The sequence below is a fragment of the Homarus americanus genome, unplaced genomic scaffold, assembly GCF_018991925.1.
Source record: "Homarus americanus isolate GMGI-L3 unplaced genomic scaffold, GMGI_Hamer_2.0 scaffold19065, whole genome shotgun sequence".
In the NCBI taxonomy this organism is placed as follows: domain Eukaryota; kingdom Metazoa; phylum Arthropoda; class Malacostraca; order Decapoda; family Nephropidae; genus Homarus; species Homarus americanus.
In genome coordinates, this window is record NW_024757463.1 from 810,475 (window position 1) to 821,238 (window position 10,764).

General features: G+C 46.1%; 1 protein-coding gene across 3 annotated transcripts in view; it reads right to left on the reverse strand.

Annotated features, from left to right (window-relative positions):
• LOC121857560 (Golgi-specific brefeldin A-resistance guanine nucleotide exchange factor 1-like) overlaps window positions 1-7,937 on the reverse strand; it is a 34,179-nt gene extending 26,242 nt beyond the window's left edge. For all 3 annotated transcript variants that reach the window (XM_042353641.1, XM_042353644.1, XM_042353642.1), the window contains exons 1-4: window positions 7,856-7,937; window positions 7,072-7,303; window positions 4,802-4,977; window positions 436-3,991 (exon numbers count right to left, since the gene is read on the reverse strand). In XM_042353641.1, coding sequence (XP_042209575.1) covers window positions 436-3,991; window positions 4,802-4,977; window positions 7,072-7,284 — 3,945 coding nt within the window. In that variant the 5' untranslated portion in view covers window positions 7,285-7,303; window positions 7,856-7,937. The remainder of the gene's footprint in view (window positions 1-435; window positions 3,992-4,801; window positions 4,978-7,071; window positions 7,304-7,855) is intronic.
• Between the last annotated feature and the right edge of the window lie 2,827 nt (window positions 7,938-10,764).

The following is a 10,764-nucleotide window of genomic DNA, read 5'->3' on the forward strand; positions in this document are numbered from 1 at the left end:
ATAACAGGAGAATAAATGGGCTTTTTGGTGAACAAGATTGAACATGTGGTAATAACAGGAGAATAACTGGGCTTTTTGGTGAACAAGATTGAACATGTGGTAATAACAGGAGAATAACTGGGCTTTTTGGTGAACAAGATTGAACATGTGGTAATAACACAGTATCTTTTAGAGTGAACGAGAATGAACATACGTTAAAGAGATTGAATACTTTATGTCTGTAGTTCTTAATAATTTGTAAAGTAGAGCTGTTATTATAATTTGCTGAGTAAATCTAAGTAATAATAATGTTAAGTAAATCTAAGTAATAATAATGTTAAGTAAAGTTGTTAAGTTATTATAATTTGTAAGTAAAGTTGTTAAGTCATTATAATGTTAAATAAAGTTAAGTTATAATCACTTGAGTAATAACAAGAGACCCCATAGTTGACTCACCTCCCGTAGGCCGCACACAACCTGTAGTGAGATACGCAGCAGCACCGACGGCCGCAGCAACAATAACATACGGAACCCTTGCAGTATGGGGTTGGCCAGGTTGGGCCGTCTGAGGAGGACTTTAGCCAGACGTAACATGGCCACGACGCAACGCTCCAACAGGAACTGGCGGTCCGCAGCGGCTGCACCCATCAGAAGGGCGTAGATGTGGTTGCGTACCCCGGGCCACACCCCCAGGGCCCGGTCTTTGTTGGCCACCAGGACCTGTATGACCAACTCCAGGAGGAACGCCTGGCTGTGTTCGTCGAGGCCCCCCCCCGGCCCCCCCTCCGTCGGGCCGCCCCTCGACCCCACCCCGGCCTCCCCGAGGGTGCTGGCGTCCCCCGCACCCATCATGGCCTTGAGCAGCTCGTGGAGGGAGTCGCAGCGGAGGAAGGCGGACTCCGTCACCAGCTTCTCCGGGCGACACTCCAGGATGCAGGTCCTCGCCCGCCGGGACAGCTCCGCGTCCTCCGGGTCGGCTCCCCGGGTCGTCCCTGCGTCCCCGAGGGAGATGTAGGAGTAGAGCGAGGACAGGAGGCCGGACTCCACCCTGGGCACGGCGGCGGGAGTCTCCCTCAGGAGGCTGACTCGGCCGCCGGTCTCCACGAAGTCTTCGCTCTCCGCCAGGGTGGACGGCAGGAGTCTACAGCGGAACAGCTGCAGGAGCAGGTCCAGGATGTTCTTCCAGCCGTCCCTCAGGATGTCCCCGTGAGAGGTGGCCAGCCCCAACACCGTCCTGGCCGCCAGCTGGGCCTTCTTGTTGGCCCCGAACGAGGCGGTCACGTGCTCCGGCGCCTCCCCGGACGAGGCCGTCAGGGTGGTGAACTTACACAGAGACACGACCAGGTTGTCGAACACGTCGCTCATGCCGTACCTGGCGGAGATGGAGGCGCACTTCCTGAAACCCGACACGGCCCTCTGGACGATGGCATCGTCGGAGGACTTGTCGAACACGTAAGAGAGGGAGGCGATGGTGGGGCCCCAAGAGAGGGCGAACAGGTCGCGGTCGAAGGCGGTGTTGCCGTTGGCCAGGACGTACCGGCCCTCCTTGGTGGCCCCTCTCTTGAGTAACATCTTCCACAGGTAGTTCTCCCTCACCGGGCCCGTGTGTTCCGACGGCATCACTATCTCGTCCAGACGGATGGCGTCGTATATCTCCTCCAGCATGTCGGGGTCGAAGTCGGCCCCGTCGTTGACCCCGCGCAGGTTGTTCCTGAACTGGTCGAGGGTCATGGGCACGTTCTGCTTCTTGGCATTCTGGTTGTGTTGGTCCACGTTGAGCATGATGATGGCGTAGGCCAGGGTGAAGGCCGCGTCCTCCTTCCCGAACGGCTCCTCGTTGCTCAGGTGCCAGTGGGAGGAGAAGTGCTCGATGATGATGGAGATGAGCGGAGCTTCTCCGGGCAGCCTGAAGCTCTCCAGGAAGGTGCGCAGGGCCTCGTCCACCCTCAGGGCCCGGAACTCGAAGGACCTGACGAAGGCGGAGAGAATGTCCATGTTCTTCTTCCTGCTGACCAGCTCCCCGATCATCTTCTTACACAGCCGAGGATTCTCTCTCAGGAACAGGGCGACGTCCTCGTTGGTCTGGCCGATTATTCCGTTGTCCTGCAGGAACTTGATGCCTCTGTCGGGCTTGGCGTTGAACTGGTCCGTCCCGGCGGCCAGCAGCTTCTTCTTCTCCTTGAGGGCCACGAGGTGTTCCCGGGAGACCGTCCGGTCGTCGGTCAGGACTGAGCGAGCCTTCAGCCGCGGGGTGACGGGGCAGAACCCCCCGCGAAGACCCAGCCCCAGGAGGTACCCAGAAGACACCGGGGCCACCACCAGGGGGACCCCTTTTGGATCCCGGGAGGCGTCGGAAGGTTTGGCGTTCCCGGCCCTGCCGTGGCCCTCGATGGTCTCGATGACCGTAAACAGAGCCTCCAGAGAGAGGAGGTTGGTGGAGTAGAGACCCTGGACCGGGAAGGCGTTCTTGGAGAGGACCTTAGTCAGATCCTCGAACAGGTTGGAGGCGTACAGATCACAGTCGTAGTTGAGGAAGAGCTCCGTTATCAGGCCGGGGATGCGCCACAGCTGGACGATGGTCTCCAGGGCCAGCTCCTTGTGGGCGTACGTCACGCCGGCCGTCTCCGAGGTGACGATCTCCGTCAGCTTGTCGAGGAACATCTCTATCTGGAACTTGAAGTGCGTGCGGAGGGACTCGCAGAACAGCGTACATATCCGCAGCGAGGCCATGAAGATGCCCAGTCTGTGCTCCGGCTTGAGGAGCAAAAAGAGATTCCTACACAGTTGGTCCTTGAGGAGAGTGATGAGGGAGGTGGTGTGGTTGATGTGGTGCGCTCCGACCTCCAGCCCCACGGTCAGGAGGTTGAGGGCCGTCAGTATCATGGACGGGGTGTTCTGCTCGTTGGTTGGGGAAGTCAGGGAGATGAGGAACCTGAACACTTCTCTGACGCAGGGCATCCCGTAGGGCACCAGAGCTCCCCCCTCCACGCTCACTCCCTCCTGTGTGAACTTGACCCCCTGGGCATTGATGAAGTCCTCCTTCTCCGCCTGCAGTAAGTCCTCCGGCCGGGGCGGCGACGGCTCCGACGGCTCCGACTCTGGGTTTCCGCGGTTTGCCGCCGCCTCCACCGACGACTGCGACGTGTCGGTCTCCAAGCATTCTCCGGAGATGGACTCCAACAGTTCGACATCTCCCCCCTTGGTGCACTGACCGCCGTCGGTCTCCGTCACGGGAGATGCGAGGTTCTCCATAGAGCTGCAGTTATCTGGGGCCAAGTGAGCATTGGAGATGTCCACCTTGAGGGAGATGGGGCAGATGGGCTCCACGACGCCCGAGTCGACGGAGGCCGTGTCTCCCACCGCGGCGCTACCGATGGACTCCGGCTCCGACTCGCACGGAGAGACGACAGCTGCTGGCGACGCCTCCTCCTTCACGCCAGCGTCTGCCTCCTCCTCCTCCGCCTCCTCCTCCGCCTCCTCCTTCACGCCAGCGTCTGCCTCCTCCTCCTCCTCCTCCTCCTCCGCCTCTTCCTCCTCCGGCACCTCGGCCGAAGGGGGAGGTTCGGGCGGCGGAGGAGTGGAGGACGGAGTCGGGCGAGGGGACTTGCCCCTCCTCCTACCCTTGCCCTCGCCGCCGGCCCTCATCTTGAGCCTCTTGGCCTGCCCCTGGCCCCTGGGGTCGTCCTTGAACTGTGGCAGCCGGGCAAACAACAGCTGCACCATGTGTCTCAGAGCATCCTCGGTGCAGTTCCTCAGGAGCTCGCTCAGCCTCGTCTCGAAGCAGATCCTGAAGGAGGAGTTGAGGATCTCGCACACGGACTCGTTGGTGAGGAGGTGACCCGCAGGACCCAGCATGAGCGTACGCAGGACCGTCAGGATCTCCCAGAGGACCACCTCGTCGGCCCCCTGGTCGGTCCCCACGAAGCGGGCGTGGGTGACGGCGGCGGCCACGGCCTCCACGGCGCTGGCGGCGCTGGAGCACTCCTCTGTGATGAGCCCGTAGCTCAGCATCCTGCAACAGGGGGAGGGCTGTGAGGGGGGGAGCAGAGCAGGGGAGGAGGGAGAGGAGGAGGAAGAGGATAGAGGAGGAGAGGGGGAGAGGAGGAGGAAGAAGTTGGAGGAGGGAGGAGGAAGAAGGAGAGGAGGAAGAGAGGAAGAAGGAAGAGGAGAGGAGGAAGAAGTTGGAGGAGGAGGAGGAGAAGGAAGAGAGGAAAGGAGGAGGAAGAGAGGAAGAGAAGAGGAGGAGGGGGATAGAGAGTAAGGAGAGGAGGAAGAAGAAGAAATTGAAGAAGGAGGAGGAGGAGGAAGAGAGGAAGGAGGAGGAATGAATAAAGATGAAGGACAGGAGAAAGAAGAAACTCCAAGAACAAGAACAACAAACAAACACACACATTATTAACATGACCCATAAATCAATTTCTATTCAATTTAAATTAATTATTTCATTCTAATCCAATTTACCAAAGTTTTAAAACCTATTTCATCCCATGATTACTATACTAACAACTGTTCCCACCAATCACCTCTTAGAGACTTCCCACCCACCAATCACCTCTCAGGGACTTACCATGAACACAGTAAACAAACCATAACATCTAACTACCCTCGTTAAACCTCTAACGACACGCACTAATGGTAATAAATACACTTAATTAATTGTTTACGTTGTGCTAAAGACTAAAAGATATTTGTATTAGATTAATGTTCGTTGTATCTAAAAGGTCTTAGTGATTTTATTGGTTCGGTATTTATAATTGGTGAAGTAAACTCACCCTAATTGATCTCCAACACCCCCCAACCACCCCCCACACCACAACCTCACCTATTGACCGCAGCTAGAGCACTTTTGGTCACCGGGCCGGTCGTGTCCTCGGAGCGAATTATCGACAGAAATGGGTCGAGGAACGTGCTGGGGTCCATGGTGTCGTCCGGGCCTAAGGAAGTCACGCTCGTCCGCAGTTCTTTGAGCTTCACGACGAGAGGATCGCGCTCCATGTCCTGGAGGAGGAGGTGTGGGGTCAACTGTGTGTGTTTGTTGAAGGTGTTGTAGCACTTAAAGACACCCTGGCTTATTTCACCTAAAAATTAGTCACCTCGCAGTTGTAAACACATTATAGAATCACATTAAAACAAGTATCTATGATAATGCTCTGTGGGTTAGGTTAGGTTAGGTTAGTGGTAAAAGGTGAAAAATATAGCTTAAAAGTTAATGCAGTAAAGACAAAATTAATTGAAGGTTCATAATTGTAAATAAATAAAATAAAAAAACATTATGGTAGACAACAGAAAATTTAAACATATGGAAAATGTTGTGTATTTGGGAAGTAACATTAGCTGTGATGATCGAGGTGTGGAAGAAGGAACAACAGGAATCAGTCAATCTAAAACAAAATTTAAAACCAAATACTTAATTAAAACAAAACATTTACTTATCAAAACAGTACCTGCTTTTATTGTACCATCAAAACCGTTTTATCAGAAATTATCATGTAAAGAAATAAGTAATTACCATTGCAATAAACATAATTGCCAACTAGACATAATCCTGAAAGCTCTGTCCTCTTGTTCAACCTTATTACTGTACAACCCAGGTTGTACTGCTCCCCCATTATACTTATGTTTTTCAATTCCACTTTAATTTATGTGTATGTATGTATGTGTATATGTATATACGGGAGTGTATATATATATATATATATATATATATATATATATATATATATATATATATATATATATATATATATATATATATATATATATATATATATATGTGTATATGCATGTACAAAAAAAATAAATAAACAAATAAAAAATAAAAATAATAAAATAAATAAATATTGAAGTGATAACCGTGGTAACATGTTGTTATTACCACCATGCTATTGTACTATTCCAGATGATACTAAATGTTACATAATACTTCCTTGAGATAAATGTGTAGTATATATCAGGTGCCTCAAAGAGAGCTCAGGTTCTCAACTGGCTCAGCCATGTTAATATTGTTATTATTATCCACTCTGTATCTATTTTTCTGGCTAAATAAATGTTTCAATTCAATTAAATTAAAAAAACAGATTTAATAACCAAAAAACTGAATTAAAACTGAACATTAACTTAGACTCGGAAAAAAGGCCAATGAAAGCCTTAATATACCAAGAACTGACTACATATACAGTGACCCCTCGTTTAACGAACACCTCAGTTAACGTAATTTCGATTAACGAACTGCCTTCCATAAGGATCTTCAATTCGGTTAACGAAAAAAAATTCGCTAAAAGAAGTTCTTACGAACCGACCTCAACATGTTTTCGCTTGCACTGACCGGGCAACCAGCTTTAGTATCAGTCCGCCAATACATTAATCGGTTCTAGGGCTTAAATTCCTTACTATTTTTGTAAATATCAAGAAGTTTATACTATTCAATAATTTTAAAAGTTTAATATTCAATTTTTTAGTAATTTTAACAATTATTGAACATAATTGAAGGTAAAGTGACTAGTTTAATGCGCGGCATCCAGCCTCTTAACACAACAAACAGGCGTTAGTCTCTCTCTGTTTTCACTGGAGGTAACATCTTGCTTGAGACTCTCTTCAACTAAACACTTTTTTTCTGTGTTTCCAAGCAAATTATTGGTCATTTTGAAATATATTTTATATATTGACAATATATAATGCAGTGCAGTGTTGATTTAAAGAAAATAATCTTGAATTAAACCAGAGAGCTAAAATTTTATGGGTGAAATGGCACCATGGGGTGACTTCTCTTCCACCCCAATGCCTTCTCTTCTTCCTTCTCCTCCACCCCCATTCTAAATCCCATCATCATCATCATCCAGGAGCCTTCTACATACACACCTCAAAGTAAGTGAACTTTTCTACCATTTTTGTTGAATTTAGGAAATTTTCGGTGAGCTGGAACCAATTACCTAAAAACCCATTGAAACAATGGTTTCGGTTAACGAACGTTTCGGTTAACGAACGACCTTCTGTAACGGATTGAGTTCGTTAACTGAGGGGCCACTGTATAGACCACAAACACGGACACTACAGACACACACCCCAGGCTACCCCATAGAACCACCGACCTACCTGTTGATGCGCAGACCATCTAGGTGTCGAACGCTTCATGGCCGCCAAGAGAGGAGTTATCTCCCCGAGTAGAATCCTCCCGTAGCATATCATCGGCCGCGGTGGTGATGGCGGCGGCGTCGGGAGGACCTGAGACGACGCGACGCCTTCCATCGTGCCAGAGGACGTCACCGCCGCCCCCCCCTTACTCTCCCCGTCGCTACTCTCAACCATGGCTCATCATATTAAACACCTGTTGATGAGTTAAGTTATCTATAGTTACTTAGATAGATAGAGATAGATTATATACTAAAATAATTAAGCGCTTACAATTATTTAAAACATAATAAATTGTTTTAAACACAAAAAATAACAAACTAATAATAATAAAACATCAACAAATTCTTAAAAACTACCTAAAAATAGATAATTCCTACACCAAAAGTTTAATTAGATTTTAATTACAAACAAGACATAATTAGGACAAAATGAACCTATAACCCTATCTTACGTTTAATGACCTTATTTAACCTCTATTCCTTAATTAACCAAAAGGAGCTAACTACACACGTAACAACTAACCAATCAACACCTGGATGACGCTCTGCCTCTAGCCATAAATAAACTAACCTTAAAATATTATCCCCAATGGACGCGACAGATCTGACACCCAACCATCCTTAACTATTTCATCAATTAACCCCAATTTAACCCATTATTCCCCTATTAACTGACCACTTGTGGGTTAAATAGTGTGTATTTAGTCTATAGATATGAGTGAAGGGTCGTTAAGGAGTGTAATTACCTTGTTATTAGTGAATGATGGTCAAGAGGGACAATATTGTTCTATCAGCTGACGTGTAGATCACTTTCTTCATGAGGGATCCTATAGCTAAATATTTACAAGGTAGAAGGTTACTCGTAAAAGTAAAAGTAACATTATTTTTATATAATTTTCTTTCATATTAATTATATATTATATTTTTATGCTATACTTAGAGATTTTGTAAATATATATTTTGTTTTTATATAACAAGCTATCGATCGCTGCGATGTGTTTATATGCATATTCCTTAAAGATAATATTCAGTTGGATAGAGAACTTTCTTTATATACAAACTATAATAATTAAATCATTTATTGTTGTCTTTTAACCAATAATAAATGGTTAAAATTATTTATAATTACCTTAAAAAGCATAGTATTGTATAATTTTAGAATAACGATTTATTCAATGACGTACCGCAAGAATTCACCTCAAATATAAAACTTATCAATTATTTCATTACCTAATTAATTTACTTCATATTTATATTTTTAATTATCAAATAAATCCAACATAATATTTAATAAAATTACTTAATGTCAAATACTTAGGTTCCTAATCCAACTGAAAATATAAAATATCTTTGTACTTTCTTATAACCAGTAATATATAATAGAACTAATATTAATCTACCTATATATTTATCTATGTATCTATCTATATCTCTATCTATCTATCTCTCCTTATACCTAGCTATCTATCATTATCTATCAAATTACTGCTTCACCCTATGGACCACTCTGATGGCTAATGAATGACACTGCCTTCAGGGCCTGGTACTCCTTCAGGGCCTGGTACTCCTTCAGGGCCTGGTACTCCATCAGGGCCTGGTACTCCTTCAGGGCCTGGTACTGGCCCTCCTTCAGGGCTGAGTACTCCTTCACTCCCTTCAGGGCCTGTACTCCTTCAGGGCCTGGTACTCCTTCAGGGCCTGGTACTCCTTCAGGGCCTGGTACTCCATCAGGGCCTGGTACTCCTTCAGGGCCTGGTACTGTCATCGAGTACTACTTTGCCCTTCATGACCTCTTGACCTTTGTTGGGTCAGGTCATAACCTCTTTCTAATTACTGTAGGTCAGGTCTGATAATCATTATCATAGTTCTTCTTTTTCTTGTTCTTCCATTCTTGCCAGTACTTGCCAACAGTATATAACAGAGACTACTTGCCAACAGAGACAGTACTTGCCAACAGTATATAACAGAGAGACAGTACACATATATTAACATCTCCAGGGCCAGATTCAGGAGTGGGCAAAGTGAGCAGCTGCCCAGGGGCCTCCACAATCTGGGGGCCTCCACATGTTACAATATTTTATGTATTTGTTTAATCATTTGGATTATTTTTATTTTCATTCTTTAAAATTCATGTTTATCTATTCCATCACATAAAACCATTATTTGAGTACAGGTTTATCTGATTAATAATGCAAAGAATCATCTCTCTGTAATAACTAATAATTTGTTCTTTTCTGTGAAGTCTCTTGAAAATTTTTGACATGTGCGGTATTAGGGCTGGTCGACATGAATGACTCCAGTCATGTCTCACTTTTGTGTGTGTTGGGAATTTGTACACTATCAATAAATATAGTTAATTAAAAATTTCTCAATGTTCTAATTTCCTCAATATAACTGCATATGGCTTCAAAATTCTCCAAAGAAGTGTTCAAATTTCAAAATTTTCCCGGGGGTCCTACAGTGCCCCCCGGAACTCCCAGATGTTTAGGCTCGCTTCACTCGCCACCCCACCCTCTTGGGTAGTTATAATGAGGGGGGCCTCCACAAAGAGGCTGCCCATGGGCCTCCACAAGGAGGCTGCCCATGGGCCTCCACAAAGAGGCTGCCCATGGGCCTCCACGAAGAGGCTGCCCATGGGCCTCCACGAGCTGCCCATGGGCCTCCCGCGAGGCTGCCCATGGGCCTCCACAAGGAGGCTGCCCATGGGCCTCCACAAAGAGGCTGCCCATGGGCCTCCACGAAGAGGCTGCCCATGGGCCTCCACAGGTCTAAATCCGGCACTGAACATCTCATACCAAATTAAGATAAACTATTAAATAAAACACTATGTAATCGAATCATTTAATATACAATGAATTATAGAAGATTGTATAATGTAAATCTATAATGATAGAAGATACCCAAAGGAACATATTATATATATATGAACATTGAAAACTACTGAGGACATATTCTAATTTATTGACGAAAAAAATGTGATATTCAAGTTAGGAAAATAATCTGGTTTTAAAATTTATTCAATAGTATTTAATTATTTATGTTATTCATTAGTATTATTCTTCAACATTCATAGATCAGACTTGGTTATATAAGTTATGGTTGACCCGATGATTAGACAACCTAGGTTATTTTTTGATCTGAGTATCCTATTGGCACTAGTGGGGTTAGGTTAGGTTTGGTTAGGGTTTGGTTAGGTTACGTTAAGACCTCTAACCAAAATCAATAAACTAAGGTGCCTAATAGTCAAGTAAAAACCCGAACACATTAGAATAAAATATTGTTCCTCGGTTTAAAGTCTTGAATCAAGTTAACACCCACCCCCCCAGTCCTGAATAAACCCTCCCCCACCCCCCCGGTCTGAATAAACCCTCCCCACCCCGGTCCTGGATAAACCCTCCCCCACCCCCGGTCCTGAATAAACCCTCCCCGGTCATGAATAAAATCATCTGCGTTGGTTCTAAATATTACAAAGTGGCATCCTGCGTAGTGATGGCGGTTGGCTTAGGTTAATTACATGGATTGGATATGCCTCACAAACAAGCCCAGTGTAACAGTCGGTGTTGCTTGTCAAATGGGTGTTAGTCTAGTCTAGTCTAGTCTGGTCTAGTCTAGTCTAGTCGAACCGAACCTAACCTAACCCTAAGCTAACCCAGTG